General features: G+C 37.2%; 1 protein-coding gene across 15 annotated transcripts in view; it reads left to right on the top strand.

The window, feature by feature from the left end:
• The window catches only part of WDR76 (WD repeat domain 76), an 81,549-nt gene that overhangs the window by 31,846 nt on the left and 30,097 nt on the right, over positions 1-19,606 (top strand). For 10 of the 15 annotated variants that reach the window (XR_007475892.1, XR_007475891.1, XR_007475900.1 and 7 more), the window contains 6 exons: positions 665-715; positions 5,223-5,349; positions 7,207-7,323; positions 7,409-7,452; positions 8,312-8,465; positions 16,643-16,801. Coding sequence is in view for 3 of the 15 variants with exons in the window: in XM_049706644.1 (XP_049562601.1) it covers positions 665-715; positions 5,223-5,349; positions 7,207-7,323; positions 7,409-7,452; positions 8,312-8,465; positions 16,643-16,801 (652 nt within the window). In the remaining 12 variants the exon portion in view is untranslated. The remainder of the gene's footprint in view (positions 1-664; positions 716-5,222; positions 5,350-7,206; positions 7,324-7,408; positions 7,453-8,311; positions 8,466-16,642; positions 16,802-19,606) is intronic. The other 5 variants (XM_004273917.4, XM_049706643.1, XR_007475895.1 and 2 more) reach the window with 4 other exon arrangements.

Genomic DNA, 19,606 nt, shown 5'->3' with positions numbered 1-19,606 from the left:
ATTATTTCAAATATTTCTTCTGTTACTTTTTTTCTTTCTTGTATTCCCATTATTTATATGTTATACTTTTTTGTTATCTACGTTCTTGGTTATTCTGTTCTGTTTTTTGTCTTTTTCTCCTTGCTTTTCAGTTTTAGAGATTCCTATTGAGATATCCCCAAGGTCGGAGATTCTTTCCTCAGCCATGTCCAGTCTATTACTGAGCCCATCAAAGGCATTCTTCATTTCTATTATAGTGTTTTTGATCTCTGGCATTTCTTTTTGGTTCTTTCTTAGTATTTACATCCCTCTGTTGACATTGCTTATCTGTTCTTTCATGGTGTCTGTTTTATCCATTGGAGCCCTTAGCATGTTAATCACAGTTGTTTTAAATTCTTAGTGTGATAATTTCAACATTTCTGCCATGTCCGGTTTTGAAGCTTGCTCTGTTTCTTTAAATTGTGTTTTGTGCTTTTCAGTGTGTCTTGTAATTTTTTCTTGATAACTGGACATGATGTACCAAGAAAAAGTAACTGTTATAAATAGGTCTTTAGCAATGTGGTGGTGAGATGTTGGGGGAGGGGAGCATTCTGTAGTCTTGTTATTAGTTCTCAGTCTCTGACTGAACCTATATCTTTGGATTGTGAACTTCACAAGTGTTTTAGTTTTTTTCCTCTCTCCTTAGGTTGGACAAGATGGCAAGAGTGGGCTGCTGTTGGGTATTTCCCTTCCCCAGGTCAGTTAGCCTCTGACAATACCCTAGCAGGTTAGGCTCTGGTTAACTGATTTCTCCTGAGGGCAGAACAGAGTGCTGGCCTATTTCAAAATTCTTCCTTTTCTCCTCCCCCTGCTAGAAGCATGAGGAGATTTTCTCTGATATTTACTTTGAGGGCCTGGTCAAGCTCCTGGATATAAATCTTACAAAATTGTGGGGGTGAGGCCCCCTTGAGGTTTCTTTTTTTTTAAGATTTTATTTTTAGAGCAGTTTTAGTTTCACAGCAAAATTGAGAGTAAGTTACAGAGATTTCCATCCCCTGCCCGACACATGCATAGCTTCTCCCATTATCAGAATCATTCACCAGAGTGATACGTTTGTTACCAAGGATGAACGTACCTTGATACATCATAATCACCCCAGATCTGTAGTTTACCTTAGGGTTCACTCTTGGTGTTGTTCATTCTTTGGGTTTGTACAAATGTTTAATGACATATATCTATCATTATAATGTACAGAGTATTTCACTGCCCTAAAATCCTCTGTGCTCTGCCTTTTCATCCCTTATCACCCTCACCCCTTGCAATCACTGATCTTTTTTGTCTCCATAGTTTTGCCTTTTCCTGGATGTCAGTCATGTATTTGGAATTATACAGTATGTAGTCTCATTCAGGTTGGCTGCTTTTTTTACTAATATGCATTTAAGGTTCCCCCATGTCTTTTCATGGCTTAATAGCTCATTTCTTTTTTAAAAAATATTTTTATTATGGATCTTTTGTTATTTAGATCATTTCAGCAAAAAGATTAAGGCTAAATTACAATGGAACTGCCATTGACTAAGTAATGTGAGAGATCTACTTTTCTCCAACTACCAGTCTTTTTACTTTTTTTGGAGTTCAGTCACCATAGGTCAAATTCTTTTGGAGATAAATGTCAGGTTTAATAATATATGATATCAGGCTTTAGTTCTGTTTACAGTGCTATAAATATCTTTGTGACAAAAGATTTAGAGGACTTTGAAATTGGCACATTACTTATAATATTTTAATACTATAAAAGTTAATAATGAATGTTAAATTTACCAAAGACTTCTGGAGGAGTCTTTGGTAAATTTAACCAGTATTTAACCAAGTATAATAACAAGTATACTTGGTTTTGTTTTATACCTCATTGTTAAGCTAAAGTGGTAACATTTCAGTTAAAAGGAACTGGTTACAGTCTTTTTAAGGCCATGGGCCAGAGATCATTTCAAATTTTTGGTCTTCATATTAGGTTTCATAGCAGTACAGTTTAAGTGTAGTTGATTTACAATATTACATTATTTTCGGGTGTACAACATGGTGATTTAAAATTTTTATAGATTATACTCCATTTATAGTTACTATAAAATGATGGCTGTATTCCCTGTGCTATAAATATATCCTTGTAGCTTATTTATTTTGTACAAAGTGGTTTGTACCTCTTAACCTCCTACCCCTATCTTGCCCCTCCCCTCTTCCCTCTCCCACTGGTAACCACTAGTTTGTTCTCTAAATCTGAGTGTTTCTGTTTTGTTATATTCATTCATTTGTTTTATGCTTTAGATTCCACATGTAGGTGATAACATACAGTATTTGTCTTTTTCTGTCTGATTTATTTCACTAAGCATAATAGCCTCCAGTTTCAGTCATGTTGTTGCAAATGGGAAAACTTCACTTTTTTATGGCTCTGTAGTATTACATTGTGTGTGTATATATATATATATATATATACATATATACATACCACATTTTCTTTATCCATTCATCTGTTAATGAACTTTTAGGTTGCTTCCATATCTTGTCTATTATAAAAAATGCTGCTATGAACATTGGGGTGCATGTATTTTTTTTTTTTTTGGCTGCACTGGGTCTTTGTTGCTGCGTGCAGGCTTTCTCTAGTTGCAGTGAGCGCGGGCCACTCTTTGTTGCGGTGCGTGGGCTTCTTATTGCGGTGGTTTTTCCTGTTGCGGAGCATGGGCTCTAGGTACACGGGCTTTGGTAGTTGTAGCACACGAGCTCAGTAGTTGTGGCATGTGGGCCCTAGAGCACGCGGGCTTCAGCAGGTGTGGTGCATGGGCTCAATACTTGTGGTGCACGGGCTCTAGGGTTTATGGGCTTCAGTAGTTGTGTCGCACAGGCTCAGTAGTTGTGGCTCATGAGCTCTAGAGCACAGGGTCAGTTGTTGTGGTGCACGGGCTTAGTTGCTCCGTGGCATGTGGGATCTTCCCGGACCAGGGCTCGAACCCGTGTCCCTTTCATTGGCAGGCAGATTCTTAACCACTGCACCACCAGGGAAGTCCTGCATGTGTCTTTTTGAATGAGTGTTTTTCTTTTCTTTGCATAAATTCCCAGGAGTGGAATTACTGGATAATATGGTAGTTCTATTTTTAGTCTTTTGAGGAACATTTGTACTGTTTTCCACAGTAGCTGCACAAACTTACATTCCCACCAACAGTGTACAGAGGTTACCTTTTCTCCATATCCTTGCCAACACTTGTTATTTGTGGTCTTTCTGATAATAGCCATTCTCACAGGTGTGAGGTGATATCTCAGTGTGGTTTTCATTTGTATTTCCCTGATGATCTAATCGTTTCATTTGTGCCTGTTGGCCATCTCTATGTCTTCTTTGGGTCCTCTACCCATTGTTTAATCAGATTTTTTTTTGTTTTTGATATTGAGTTGTATGAGCTGTTTATATATTTTGGATATTAATCCGTTATTGGACATATCATTTGCACAAATCTTCTTCCCTTCAGTCAGTTGCCTTTTCATTTTGTTGATGGTTTCCTTTGTTTTGCAAAAGCTTTTAAGTTTGATTAGGTCCCATTTGTTTATTTTTTGCTTTTGTTGCTCTTGCCTGAGGAGACACATCCAAAAAATATTGCTAAGAACAATGTCAAAGAGTGTAGTACCTGTGTTTTCTTCTAGGAGTTTTATGGTTTCAGGTCTTACATTAAAGCCTTTAATCCATTTTTTTTTTTTTTTTTTTTGCGGTATGCAGGCCCCTCACTGCTGCGGCCCCTCCTGTTGCAGAGCACAGGCTCCGGATGCGCAGGCTCAGCTGCCATAGGCTCACGGGCCCAGCCGCTCCGCGGCATGCGGGATCCCCCCAGACCGGGGCACGAACCCGCGTCCCCTGCATCGGCAGGCGGACCCCCAACCACTGCACCACCAGGGAAGCCCGCCTTTAATCCATTTTGAGTCTGTTTTTGTATATGGTGTAAGAAAATGTTCTAGTTCCATTCTTTTACATGTAGCTGTCTAGTTTTCCATGGAGTTTTTAACTCTCAGACTTGTGTACACTGAACCTCCAGCAATTGGTCAATTACAGTTCAGGCTTTCCTACCCTGCTGCTGGTTCCCATGATGGTTTCCATTTCTAAGTCTACTCCAATAAGCCATGACTTCTTGCATTTGCCTGTCTGTCTCTCCAATAGTAGGCTCAGCAGTTTCTACTGTGCCCTCATTTCTCTTAAGGATCCTAGAAGAGTTGATTTTTCAGTCTGTTCAGCTTTTTACTTGATAGTGCAGTGACTTTCAAGCTCTTTAAATTTGGAACTGGAAACTGGAATTTCTGAACTACTTTTTTAAAATAAAAAAATAATGCATAAAAAAGTAGGGTATGTATATGATTTTAAAAAGTAAACTATATGGAAGGCAATGCAATGAAACATTTAAGTCTCTTTCCTATCCTGGACCTTAGTTCTCCAGGCCTTTTCCCTAGAGGAAACCACTGTTAATAGTTTCATGTGTATTCTTCCATAGGTAATCTCAGCAATTACAAATGTATGTGTATATATTTTGTAAAAAAGCAAATGGGGGGCTTCCCTGGTGGTGGCGCAGTGGTTGAGAGTCCGCCTGCCGATGCAGGGGATGTGGGTTCGTGCCCTGGTCCGGGAAGATCCCACATGCTGCGGAGCGGCTGGGCCCGTGAGCCACGGCCGCTGAGCCTGCGTGTCTGGAGCCTGTGTTCCGCAACGGGAGAGGCCACAGCAGTGAGAGGCCCGTGTACCACAAAAACAAAAAACAAAACAAAACAAAAGCTAATGGAACCATATTCAACATGTGCTGGACCTTGTTTTTGCTCTTGTATCTTAGAGTTCATGTCATATCAGCATACAAAAATCTATTTCTTTTTTTATGACTGCATAATATTGTACTAGATATGTATGTCATAATTTATTTAACACCCCTCACTTCCCCATGATGAACATTTATGATGTTTCCAGGCTTTTAATTAAAATCAGTGTAGGGACTTCACTGGTGGTCCAGTGGTTAAGACTCCATGCTTCCATGGCAGGGGGCACAGGTTTGATCCTGGGTTGGGAAAGTTCCACATGCTGCGCAGTGTGGCGAAGAAAAAATAAAAAATCAGTGTAGCCATGTATATACATCTTTGCAATGTGTGAATATATCTGTGAGATAGATTACTAGATGTTATCTCCTTGATATTAATAAATACATATAACTTTTATGAGTATAACATGATTTTTTCCCCCACTCCTTTAGAAAGAAGCCTAAGAAGAAAGAAAATGAGACTGGATGTAGAAGGTCAATGCGATTACTAAAAGTTGATCCTTCAGGAGTTTCATTACCAGCAACTCCAACCCAGCCAATATTAGTAGCAGATGAAAATGTAAGAAAGAGTGCAAATACAATATATTAACCAATAAAATACTCAAAAATTTGAAGTGTTTGAAAGTAGAGTAAAAAGTCATTAAATTATGTTTAATTTGTGCATAATTAATTTAATACTTGGCTGTTGTATGGTTTAATGAGTAAGATTTCAAACTCATAAGAGACTGGCTTGGATTCTATATTTCTGCAGACTTACCCTGTGTGGGATTGTGGGTAAATTCCTTAGTCTTTCTGAGCCCCAGTTTCCCCATTTTTTTTTTTTTTTGCGGTACGCGGGCCTCTCACTGTTGTGGCCTCTCCCGTTGCTAAGCACAGGCTCCGGGTGCGCAGGCTCAGCGGCCATGGCTCACGGGCCTAGCTGCTCCGCAGCATGTGGGATCTTCCCGGACCGGGGCACGAACCCTTGTCACCTGCATTGGCAGGTGGACTCTCAACCACTGCACCACCAGGGAAGCCCTCCCCATTTTTAAAATGGCAACAATAGCAGAAACCTCTCAAAGAGGTGTTGTGAGGGATAAATGAAATAGTATCTATAAAGTTTCCCACATTTATATTAAGGACTTAGTAAGCAATAAATGGTAGTTATTAATATTATTAGTAATAAATAATATATGTCAGTAGTGATGGGGTTCTCTTACTGTAGTTTAATTTTACGCTATCAGTGAGTGGAAAGAGTTTTATTTAGCAAATTTATTGTCTAAATAAGATTATGAGTATATTTTTTATTCAGGAGCACCTACTGGTTTTTTTTTTTTTTATTGCACCTACTGTTTTTAATACTTTGTATGTAAGTGCTTAATTATAAATTGGAAGATTAGCCTGGTGCTTTGAGAGCTAATTGCAAATTAAGTTACTAGGGGAAGAGTAGCTTTCAAATTTTTTTGAAGCCTCCATCCATCCATGATAAGAAATACATTTACATTGAACCCATTCCCCACACACACACACACACACACACACACACACACACCTGAAACAAAACTTTTGTGAAATTATACTTATCCTTACTACATGTGATACACTTTTGTATTTCCTAGTCTGTTCTTTTCTCAGTCACTGAAACACACTATTCGTTGTAATGTATTAAAATGATTTCATGACCTATGGGTTACAACCTGTGATTTAAAAAACACTGACATACAGTAAGAGAAAGACAAATATCATATGATATCACTTAATATGTGGAATCTAAAATATGGCACAAATGAACCTATCTACAAAACAGAAACTCACAGAAATAGAGAACAGACTTGTGGATGCCAGGTGAGGGGGGCAGTGGGGGAGGGAAGGACTGGGAGTTTGGGATTAGCAGATGTAAACTATTATATATAGGATGGGTAAACAAGGTCCTACTGTATAGCACAGGGAACTATATTCAGTATCCTGTGATAAACCATAATGGAAAAGAATATGAAAAAAGAATGTCTGTGTATAACTGAGTCACTTTGCTGTATAGCAGAGATGGACACAACATTGTAAATCAACTATGCTTCAGTTAAAAAAATAAAAAATAAAAAACACATAGAGTAATAACTTTGAGGTATGAAATTGAACTGATCTGAATCAATTCCCAGGTACTGGCAGTGTAACTTTGGACAAATTAACTTCTCTAAGTTTCATTCCACTGTCTTTATAATGTGATATCTCATTCACTGGATTATTAAGGGGATTAAATGAGATAATACATGTTATTACTTTACAGGATACTTGGCATTCATTCATTGAACAACTGTTTTTGAATGCTAACTATGTGTCACCACTGTTGTTGGTATTGAAAGTAAAGTAGTAAGAAATCTTAAGCTTACATTCTAGGGCAGAGCGACAACCGACTTTTTTTTCTTATTTTTTATAACAGCCTTTGTTACCTCCTGGGCCTTTAGAAATGACTTCTGAAAATCGAGATGATAACAGTGAACTATTTAAAGGATTTCTGCAGACTTGGGCAGAAGTGAGCAAGGTGTCACTTGGGAGGGTAAGCCTAAGCTTTTAGAATCATCTGTTAAGCAAATTTTAGTACATATATTAACTTAGTGCTTTGGTTTCTCCCATTGTTTCAGACAAGAAGTAAAAACACTGAGAAGGAGTTATCTAGCATTAAAAGGTGAGTTAAAATTCCTTGCCTTTGTTTTACATTTTCTGGGATCTTTATAACTTAAAGACTATACCATTACAGGAAATTTGAAAGAGGTGAGAAAAATTATCCATTGTATTTCTACCCTAACAACTGTTGTTTTTGTATATTTCCTTTCGTGTATCACCATATGCAATAAGCTTCATGAATGCATGGATTTTGTCTCAATAACCAGAAAAGTGCATTTCACATAGTATATATTCATTCAGTGTTTAATAAATGAGTGATATCACATACATTTTTACTTTTTTATGTTCTAATATATGTACAGTTTTGCATTATGCTTTTCTATTAACATTGTGGCTGCATGTTACTAGAGTCTTTAAATTTATTGAATAATTGCGTAATATTTGATTTAGCAGGTAGAATTTACTTAACCTCCTCTTACTCCCTTGGTATTTGAAATTGTTTTCTATTTAGTTTTGATTGTTTGTATGTGTGTTTGTTGAAATTTATATTGTGATAGTGGATTATTTCCTTAGGATAGATTCCAGAAGTGAGATTAATGTGTCAAATATTATGGACATTTTCATGGCTTTTAGGAAATGCCGGATTGTTTTCCAAAATCTTTTTTAAAAATTTCTGAAAATCTTAAATGAATTTACTCTGCTGTTAGCAATATATATGAATGTATGTTTAACTATAGCCTCTTAGCTTTTATAAGTGAAAAATAGTACCCCATTGTTTAGTTTGATTTCCTTGGTTGCCAGGAAGTTGAATATTTTCCCACATTTACTAATTGTGATTTTACTTTTTCGAATCATCTTTTACTTGTTTTGACTACTGAGTTTGGTTTTACTTCTAAAATTTAACTTTTTAATCTTCTCAGCTACAAAGCCAATTTAAATGGCATGATCATTAGTGAAGATACTGTTTATAAAGTTACCAAAGGCCCAATATTCTCAATGGCTCTCCACCCATCAGAAATTAGAACTTTGGTGGCAGCTGGGGCCAGATCTGGACAAGTTGGGCTTTGGGATTTGGTAAGTTATTATTAATTGTTTTGAAGATATTAACATTTGAAGCAAATAGTCTGCGAAAGAATAGCCTAGAGCCATGTGTTTCTAGATGTTACTTGAGATTTATAGTTTTGTGCTTTGTGATTCCAAATTTTAGAAACCTAGAGGAATTTAAATTTGCTTTGTAGAACTTTAACATTTTTAGCTTGAATATCTTTAGTCATCTGGGCATAAATTCCTGCCAGGAAAGTTTATTACAACTTTAAATGTGTATATGAAAAGATCATACAAAGTTCTTAGGTTTCTAATTATGTTTAAAATATAGTTTCCAAGCTGGATCAAAATATCTTCCCAAGGATCTTCTTAGGATGATCCTAGTAATTTTTTTTTAAATTAATTTAGTTTTTGTCTATTTATTTTTGGCTGCATTGGGTCTTCATTGCTGCATGTGGGCTTTCTCTAGTTGCAGGGAGTGGGGGCTACTCTTCATTGCGGTGCGCGGGCTTCTCATGGTGGTGGCTTCTCTTGTTGCAGAGCATGGGCTCTAGGCATGCAGGCTCAGTAGTTGTGGCACATGGGCTCAGTAGTTGTGGCTCACGGGCTCTAGAGCGCAGGCTCAGTAGTTGTGGCGCATGGGCTTAGTTGCTCTGCGGCATGTGGGATCTTCCCGGACCAGGGCTCGAACCCGTGTCCCCTGCATTGGCAGGTGGATTCTTAACCACTGCACCACCAGGGAAGCCCCCTAGTCATTTTTTGATGAATTAGAAACAGATATTGAATTTCATTCATTGTACATATAATAATGCATTGATTGCTTTCAGTGTTTACAGAATTGAAAAAAGCCGAGTTAATGTTCTCTGAACTTAGTTTTTAATTGGGGAAGTAGAACAAAGACCTGAAAAATGCCATAAGGACAATTAATAGAGATGGAGAAATCATGGTGACTTGCAGTGGTTTGGGGTTAATAAATAAAATGGATTTTGTAAGTGAGAAGAGAAGAAATGAAAACCAAATTCTCTCTTATTTTGGGAGCATAGGTTCTCCCTTATTTTGATAAAATGTGAGTGGGGGTAGGAGGTGAAAGGATTTGGTAAAGAAAACAGAAGCAGAGAAGTGGGAAGAGGACCAGAAATGGTATAAGGTTGTATAAGCTAAGAGATGAATTTCAAGCATCGGAGTTTGACAGGGCTTTTTTTTTTAGATGAGTTAAAAAGAATGGGAACAGAAAAAGGGCCATTAGTTTTGAAAATAAGGTATCATAAGTGAGCTGAGAGAATAGCTTCAACAATAAGGTAAGAAAGGAACACAGACTTTAGGAGATTAAAAAAAGTATGGGGTGGAAGAAGAAATGGAAGCAATGGATAGACTATTTGTTGAAGAACTTAGAAAAGGAAAAATAGAGAATTAGCATAGTCAAGTGAAGATCTTTTCAGGGTGTGTTGAAGATATGTAGGAAAGTCCCTTTGTCATGTCTTTTCTGGTGACTCCAAAAATCTGTATTATTGGGTGTCTGTAGTCCAATATTTTTATCAACTTTCTAATTTTTCAGGACACCTGGCTATCTCATTAACAGACTGAGCAAGTCTAAAACCATTATCTTGGCTATCCTGTGCTCACTCCGAAACTCCCCTCGTTTTTTAAAAAAAAGTTAAGCGTTATTGAGGTATAATTAACATTTTATAAAATCTACACATTTAAAATGTACAGTTTAATGATTTTTAATAAGTTTATTGAGTTGTGTAAATATCACCATAATTCAGTTTTAGAACATTTTCATCATTCCTATAAGATTCCTCGTGGCTACTTACATTTAATCCCTGTTTCTACCCTTATCCCCAGGCAAATCTCCACAAATTTGCACTTTTTGGACATTTCATATAAATAGAATCATAAAATATGTGGTCTTTTATATTGGCATTTTTCTTTTAGCATAGTTTTTTTTTAATTAATTAATTTATTTTGGCTGCATTGGGTCTTAGTTGAAGCATGTGGGGTCTTTGTTGAGGCATGCGGGATCTTTTGTTGAGGCGTGCAGGATCTTTCATTGAAGCGTGGGCTTTTTGTTGTGGCGCGCAGGCTTCTCTCTAGTTGTGGCATGTGGGTTTTTCTCTAGTTGTGGTGTGCAGGCTCCAGGGCTCGTGGGCTCTGTAGTTGTGGCACGTGGACTTAGTTGCCCCACAGCATGTGGGATCTTAGTTCCCCAACCAGAGATTGAACCTGTGTCCCCTGCATTGGGAGGTGGATTCTTTACCACCGGACCACCAGGGAAGTCCCTCTTTTAGCATAGTTTTAAGGTTTATCTGTTTTATAGCATCTATCAGCACCTCATTCTTTTTTTATTGCTGAATAGTATTCCATTGTTTGATTTTACCACATTTTGTTTATCCATTCATCATTTGACAGACATTTGGGTTGTTTCCACTTTTTGGCTATTCTGAATAATTTTACTATAAACATTTGTGTACACATTTTTGTGTAGGTCTGTGTTTTCATTTCTCTTGGGTAGGTATCTGGGAGTAGAATTGCTAGGTCATATGGTAACTGGTTAACATTTGAGGAACTGTCACCCTGCTTTCCAAAGTGGCTGCATCATTTTCTATTCCTACCAGCAATGTATGAGGGTTCAAATTTTTTTACATGCTCACCAACATTTATTATTATCTGTCTTTTCGATTATAGCCTTTCAAGTGGGTGGTATCTTCCTAGTGAAGTTGTATCTCCATGTGGTTTTGATTTGCATTTCTCTAATGACTAATGATGTTGAGAATCTTTTCCTGCCATTTGGATATCTTTGGTGAAATGTCTATTCAAATCTTTTGTCAATTTTTTATTGGGTTGTTTGTCTTCTTGTTGAGTTGTAAGAGTTCTTTGTATATTCTAGATACACATCCTTATCAGATATGTGATTTGCAAATATTTCTTCTTTTCATCTTCTTAATGCTATCTTTTGAGGTGCAAATTTTTGAATTTTGGTGATGTCCGATTCATCAAACTTTTAATGGACTGTGTTTTTGGTGTCATATCTAAGAAATCTTTTGTGTAACCCAAAGTCTTAAAGATTTTCTCCTGTGTTTTTTTGTAAAAATTTTATAGTTTCAGCTTTCACATTTAGTTCACTGATCCATCTTGAATTGTTCTTTTTGAATTATTTTTGTATATGCTGTAAGGTAAGGGCCCAAGTTCATCTTTTTGTATGTGTATATCCAGTTGTCCCAGCACTATTTGTTGAAAAGACTTTTACCTCATCGTATTGTCTTGGCAGTCCCTCAGTTTTCCTCTTAACCTTCTGTCAGATTCCTAGTCTCACCTAAGGATCAAAAGATGAGCTGTCATTTATTCGGTCACCCCACCCATTCATTCATTCCACACTTATTAAGTATTTTGTGCTAAGTACTCTTTTTTTTAATAAATTTATTTCTATATTTATTTTTTGGCTGTGTTAGGTCTTTATTTTTTGGCTGTATCAGGTCAAGCCTGCGTGTGGGCTTTCTCTAGTTGCGGCGAGCAGGGGCTACTATTTGTTGCGGTGCGCAGGCTTCTCATTGCGGTGGCTTCTCTTGTTGTGGAGTACGGGCTCTAGGTGTGTAGTCTTCAGTAGTTGTGGCACGCAGGCTCAGTAGTTGTGGCTCACAGGCTCTAGAGCACAGGCTCAGTAGTTGTGGTGCATGGGCTTAGTTGCTCCGCGGCATGTGGGATCTTCCCGGACCAGGGCTCAAACCTGTGTCCCCTGCATTGGCAGGCAGATTCTTAACCACTGAGCCACCAGGGAAGTCCCCTAAGTACTATTCTAATGACTCCCCATCCATATTTGTGAGGAAGGATTGTCTCTGTCCTTATGGAGTTTAGAATTTAGTGGCAAAAGCAGCATGAATGAAATAATTACATGTTTGATAAGTGGAGTGAATTATATACTATGATTAATGGAGTGGAGGAAAAGTAGTGTTATAAAAACACATAACAGGGGAACTGGCCTGATTTTGAGGATCAGTGAAGGCTTCCCTGAGGAAGTGAGAATTGAGTTGAGATTTGAAAGCTAAGTAGGAGTAAGCCAAGCAAAGAAAGGGAAAAGAGCATTTCACACAAGAGGAACAGCATGTCAAGGACCTTAGGCAGGAGGATGCCGGCTTGATACATTTAAGGACCTGAAGAATGCCTCTGAAAGAATGCCTCTGTGGCTAGAGCATAAACAGCAGAGGCATAAACGGAAGGGATGAATGGAATAGGGGGAAGCTGTACAGGTGGGTAGAGGTCAGATGTATAGCTTTATACATAAAGCCTCTGTAACAACTTCCTACAAAACAAACATTGAATACTATTTTCATTTTTCACCTTTTCTCACAAAAGCAAAAATCTTCTTTGGATTCCCTTCAGTTAGCAAAAATAGGTACTAATATAGGTGTTTTGTAAGAGCAAAGTGGCATAAAGTGAACTTTTGAAAAGTGGGGGATACATGTATTTATTTTTAAATTAATTAAAATAGAAAATTCAGTTGTTCAGTTACACCAGGCACATTTCAAGTGCTGAATAGCCACACATGACTAGTGGATACCATATTGGACAGTGCATACATAAAACATTTTTGTCATCTCAGAAAGTTCTTTTGGACAGTGCTGCTGTGGAGCAAGCTAATATCAACATTAATTTGGTAAAATAAGACTCAAAGATAAGGTGATAAAACAACAGAGTGAAATGAAAAAGGAGACTGTAGAACTAAGGAAACAAATTGAAGATCAGTGAAACTAATAAATTAGACAAAAGGAACAGAATAGACATGGCTGAAAATGAAATTATAGATATTAAAGGAAATATCTGAGGTAATCTCAAACACAGATGAAAAAAGTTTTATGAGAAAAGCCAATAGAAAAGGAAAGCCAGGACTTCCCTGGTGGCGTAGTGGTTAAGAATCTGCCTGCCAATTCAGTGGACACGGGTTCAATCCCTGGTCCAGGAAGATCCCACATGCCGTGGAGCAACGAAGCCCGTGTGCCACAACTACTGAGCCTGCACTCTAGAGCCCATGAGCCACAACTACTGAAGCCTGTGTGCCACAACTACTGAAGCCCATGTTCCTAGAGCCTGTGCTCCACAACAAGAGAAGCCACTGCAATGAGAAGCCCACGCACCACAATGAAGAGTAGCCCCCACTTGCCATGACTAGAGAAAGCCCGTGTGCAGTAGCAAGACCCAAGGCAGCCAAAGATAGATAGATAGATAAATAAATAAATTCATTTAAAAAAAAAAAGGAAAGGAAAGCCAGTCAAAGATGACCCAACAAATGTAACAGAAAATATATTCAAAGAGAACTTTTCTGAAAAGACAGAATTGGATTGACAGATTTGAGTGTGTATGCCACGTTCTAGGAAGATTTGGACTTAAATGATAAAGAGTTCTTGAGGCAGGAAAAACAAATTATATTCAAGGGGAAAAGCCAGGTTTGCCTCAGTTTTCTACAGCAACATTTCATGTAATGTCTACAAAGTTCTGAGAGAAGGAAGTGTGGCCTGGAATACATACCCAGCCCAAGATATTATTCTAATGTAAAGACAGCAGGTAGGTCTTTTCACATCTGAAAAAACTCAAGAAATTGAAGACCTGTGAGTTCATCTGGAAAAAACTGCTTGATAGCAAATCTTGGCCCGTTGAAAGTAAATCAAAATTAAGGATTCAGGAATGGAGAAGCTTGACAGAAAAATTGATGATGAGTATTGAATCCATTTAAATACAGAACTGGGACTTCCCTGGTCCAGTGGTAAAGAATCTGCCTTCCAATGCAGGCGACGTGGGTTCGATCCCTGGTTGGGGAGCTAAGATCCCACATGCTGTGGGGCAACTAAGCCCGCAGGCCTCAACTAGAGAGCCTGTGTGCCGCAAACTACAGAGCCTACGCACCACAACTAGAGAGAGAGAACCCGCACGCCACAACTAGAGAGAAACCCGCGTGCCACAATGAAGAGCCTGTGTGCTGCAATGAAAGATCCCACTTGCTGCAATCAAGATCCCATGTGCCACAACTATGACCTGACGCAGCCAAAAATAAATGAAATAAATAAATAAATATTTAAATACAGAACTAATATTAAACAGCCATATGAATTATGGTTACAGAACTGGATATGAATGTTGTTAACCTGGAAAAAACAAAATATAGAGATGGAGAAAGGGGAGATTGGAGGAGGAGTGAGAATAATGTTCTCAGTCAATAGAAATTGTCTAAAATTGAGACATACATAGTTAAATAAAAAAGCGTAATGACTAAAACTGCTTTATATTTTCTACTTTTTCCTTCTTAGGAGATAGCTCTTGTAAAGAAATACTCGAAGTTCAAAAATTCCTTCAGCTTGATTTTCTTTTATTATTTTAAAGTATAGTTAAATTTTTTTTATATTTATTTATGGCTGCATTGGGTCTTCATTGGTGTGCGTGGGCTTTCTCTAGTTGTGGCGAGCGGGGGCTACTCTTCATTGTGGTGCGTGGGCTTCTTATTGTGGTTGCTTCACTTGTTGCAGAGCATGGGCTCTAGGCATGTGGGCTTCAGTAGTTGTCGCACACGGGCTCAGTAGTTGTGGCTCATGGGCTCTAGAGTGCAGGCTCAGTAGTTCTGGCACATGGGCTTAGTTGCTCCACAGCATGTGGGATCTTCCTGGACCAGGGCTTGAATCCGTGTCCCCTGCATTGGCAAGTGGATTCTTAACCACTGCACCATCAGGGAAGCCCCTAAAGTATAGTTAAATGTAATACTACTTAAAGTGGCCTTTTTTTTTTCTCTAAATTTCTTCTCTGTCCTTCTATCTGTATAAGTAAGTACATGTAAAGACATCTTTAATGATCACTTAGTATTTTAATGATAATTTTAGTCAATTTTGGGTTTTCAATGGTTTTTCAAAACTTTTGTCTTTGTATATTTCTCTGTATATTTGTTTGAGTTCCTTATAACAATGGAGAGTTTTGTTTTTCTAAAAAATATATGCTATAGACAAATATGCCAAAATGTTAACAGTGGTTAACTCTGGGTAGGAGGAGGAGTTTGTGTGATTGTAATTTTTTTCCTTCCTTCTCTTTTCATGTTTCTTTATTTTCTTTAAATTTTTTTCTCTTTATTTAAAAACTTAAATAAAAAAGACAAAAACAAAAGTGTTTGAGTATTTCAGAGCCGACTAAGCTAGATTTAGAGATGAAAGTTGTTCTGGTTCATAATATGACATACCACATAAGAATATAACATCAAAATCCAAAAAATGATGATTTCGGAGTTGTTAATCCAGTTGTGGAAACGATAATCCTTAGAAGTAGTAATATCACTACTGAAATTCAAGTACATGTATTTTTAAAAATAAATTTATTTATTTATTTATTTTTGGCTGTTATTTATTTATTTATATTTGGTTGGGTCTTCGTTGCTGTGCATGGGCTTCTCGTTGCGGTGGCTTCTCTTGTGTAGTACGGGCTCTAAGCTCGTGGACTTCAGTAGTTGTGGCATGTGGGCTTACTAGTTGTGCCTCGCAGGCTCAGTAGTTGTGGTTTGCAGGCTCTAGAGCGCAGGCTCAGTAGTTGTGGCACATGAGCTTAGTTTCTCTGCGGCATGTGGAATCTTCTCAGACCAGGGCTGAAACCCATGTGCCCTGCATTGGCAGGTAGATTCTTAACCACTGCGCCACCAGGGAAGTCCCTCAAGCACATGCATTTTTCATGGGCCATTTAGGGGTTAAAATATTTTTAAAACTATCATTTTGTGCCAGGACCAAACACCTTATGAAAATTGAGCTGAGAATGACATACTCGTATAGAAGCACACTTAGCAAGCAAAGTGGGAGTGGTATTGATAGAAGTTTTGGTAGTAAGGAATTATCCTGCATGTGAAATAAAAGTAAATTTCACATTTCCTGAGAATTTTATGAACTGAAGTCATTATAAGCAGTAATTTTTTTCCCTCTGTATTATGAAAAACTAGTTGGCTAGTTGCAAAAAGCTGGAAACTATTAAAATAAATGTGACTTAATTTTGTTGGATTGAAAATTAGGAAAAAGTAACTTAGTGAGAGTCTCAAGTTTCTAGTTCTGACTTTCTGAGTGGGAAGGTGGGTATAATTATAGACTAAGACTGAATATAATACAAACAAATAGTTTAATGACATAATGATGTAGAAAATATTACTGCTTTTCACCAGTTTTTGTCTCTCTCCCCACCCCCCAACTCTGTTCCAGACTCACCAACCTAAAGAAGATGGAGTTTATATTTTTCAACCCCATAGTCAACCAGTTAGCTGTCTTTACTTCTCGCCTGCCAATCCAGCTCACCTGCTGTCACTGAGCTATGATGGCACATTACGCTGTGGGGATTTTTCCAGAGCTGTTTTTGAGGAGGTAAATGTTAATATGTTTGCATATGGACCTCAGGTGATATTCTGGATTCCTTATGAAATGCCACATGAATGATTATATTATACCATCAAACTGGGTGAGATGGTGTAGAATAGGGACTTTAGAACTACACTGCCTAAATTCAAATCCCATCTGTTACTATTTGTGTGAACTCGGTAAGTTGCATAACCTCTTTGTGCTTCAATTTCCTTAGTTTTGAAATGGAATGGTAATAGTATCTACCTTATAGGATTGTCATGAGGATTAAATGAGTTAATGTAGATAAAGCATTTACTTAAAACAGAGCCTGGTACATAGTAAGTTTTTGCTCTTATTTTTTATTTTTGCAGAAAGCTTTTAAATAAAATAACTTATTCTTCTATTTTAAGGCTTAAAACTTGTCCTCTTTTATTCAGGAAAAAATATTGGAATATTATTATACTTTTGTTCATTATTTCTAGCCTTGGCAGATATGAATTTTGTGGGGATGAGTCTTAGATATGACAAAAAAGACTAGAGAAATTCATCACATAACAGTACTATAATACATTGTCCAAAACTTTTGGCCAGTAATATAACACAGAAACTATAAAATTTGGTTTTTTGTCTTCTAGCTAAGATTTATCATCTCTTATATGCCATGTATAGCTGATGGTAGAGAGATTAGCTCAGCTGTTTTTATCTGGTGAAGTTAGAATGAAAAACTGCCATTCGATGTCATATAATTGTACTCTGGCAAGAAATGGACACCTAAGCGGGTTCATTCAGAACATCTTAGGCCAGGTTTATTCATAACCACCTATTGAGGATAAGGTCTTTTCCTGGGCTAGTCTAACCCCTGCAAGGTAAGATTAAGTTGAAGTTTAAGAATAGTTGAAAGATGTTGGTCTCATACTCGTGACCGTCCATCCTCCCAGAGATAGCCTACCAAGTTAACCAGACTACTTACCCCTTGGAGGTTTTCAAATTGGTTTGATCTCTGGTTGGGTAGGCCAGAAGCTTCCAAAGGCCTGAGGAATCCTCACAATATTGGATCCCAGTGATTACATTTTGGTTTACTACTTAAATATCTACTACTTAATGTTACAGCAAACATATTTCAAGTGAGCTTTCAGATTTTGCTTAACAATATCAGATTTCCTCATTAAGAGAATTCCTACAAATCAAACTCTTTTTTTATATGGATTTTAATCTTTGTGAAATTTAGGATGGTTTAGATGTAGGTTTTCATTCTTTAGCTTATTTCGAATGGGACTTTTAAAGTTTTTAGAGGTCCTCAGTATAAGAGCATTTTATATGTGATAGACAATGAAGAAAACAGGGTATCATCACTGATTATGGCTTATCATCATAAATACTAATTGATTATCTAATTTTATGCCTTAATTTTTTTATGTAAGCCAGTATTCAAAGTTAACGCATTCTGTCTTTGTAATTATTTTAATATTCTATGTATAGATGATTCATAATTACTTATAAAAGAGTTTTTAACTAATTATTTTAATAGCTATAGTATAATACGTAACTGCTTTTGTTCTTCACTGAACTCCTAAATGATCTTTCTTACAGTTGGGAAGGCTTTTTCTCTCTTCTTGAGAGCTAATAGTTTTTGAGTTTTCTTTTAAAAATGAGGACGTTTAATTTCTTCTAAGTCTGTTTTTAACCATATGAAAAAAAGACTTTTCAAGACTGTTAATGTGTTGCTGGTCAGACTTGATTTCCTAATTACTGACAATTAGAAGAAACAGTTTCTTTTTTTACTGGTGTCTTTGCTTTTTTTTTCTTTTAATTTCTATTTTTACCTTTTAAAAATTGGTTTTTAAGAGCAACATTGATATTTAAAATCCTTACTGGAAATGGATGGGCTGTTAATCATGGATTAAATGAAATAATTTTTGTGAAAAGTCCTCTTTAAACTGTTTAGTGGTAGCACTTTGGTTATTAATGCATACCATATAGTTATGTATGCAAGTCACATTCTGTTTTGTATTTGTTTATATTCTTACAGGAAGGTTGGAGTTTGAAATTTGAAGGTACATCTATGTTTTATCAGCCACTTAATAATAACTGATTGTACTTATTTATTTATTTATTTTTTTGCGGTAAGCGGGCCTCTCACTGTTGTGGCCTCTCCCGTTGCGGAGCACAGGCTCCGGACGTGCAGGCTCAGCGGCCATGGCTCACGGGCCCAGCTGCTCCGCGGCATGTGGGATCTTCCCAGACTGGGGCACGAAGCCGTGTCCGCTGCATTGGCAGGCGGACTCTCAACCACTGCACCACCAGGGAAGCCCTGTACTTATTTTTTAATACAACTTTGTTGAGATATATAATTCACATACCATTCGATTCACCCATTTAAAGTGTAAAATCCAGTGGTTTTTAGTGTATTTATAGGGTTGTGAAACTGTTACCACAATCTAATTTTAGAATACTTATCACCTCCAAAAGAAACCCCTTGCTTATCAAGTACTCCCGATTTCCCCTTTTGCCCTAGAAAACCACTAATCTACTTTCTGTCTCTACATATTTGCCTGTTCTGGACATTTCATATAAAAGGAATCATACAGTTTATAGTCTTTTGTGACTGGCTTCTATACTTATCGAAATGTTTTCAAGGTTCATGCATGTTGTAGAATGTGTCAGTACTTCATTCTTTAGTGGCTGAATAGTATTCCCTTGTGTGGCTGTACCACATTTTACACATCCATTGATTAGTTGATGAACAATTGTGTTGTTTCCATTTTTAACTATTACGAATAATGCCATTATGAACATTCATACACAAGTTTTGTGTGCTTTCATTTCTCT

Source organism: Orcinus orca, chromosome 2, assembly GCF_937001465.1.
Source record: "Orcinus orca chromosome 2, mOrcOrc1.1, whole genome shotgun sequence".
Classification (NCBI taxonomy): Eukaryota; Metazoa; Chordata; class Mammalia; order Artiodactyla; family Delphinidae; genus Orcinus; species Orcinus orca.
This window is presented reverse-complemented; position numbering and strand designations above follow the sequence as displayed.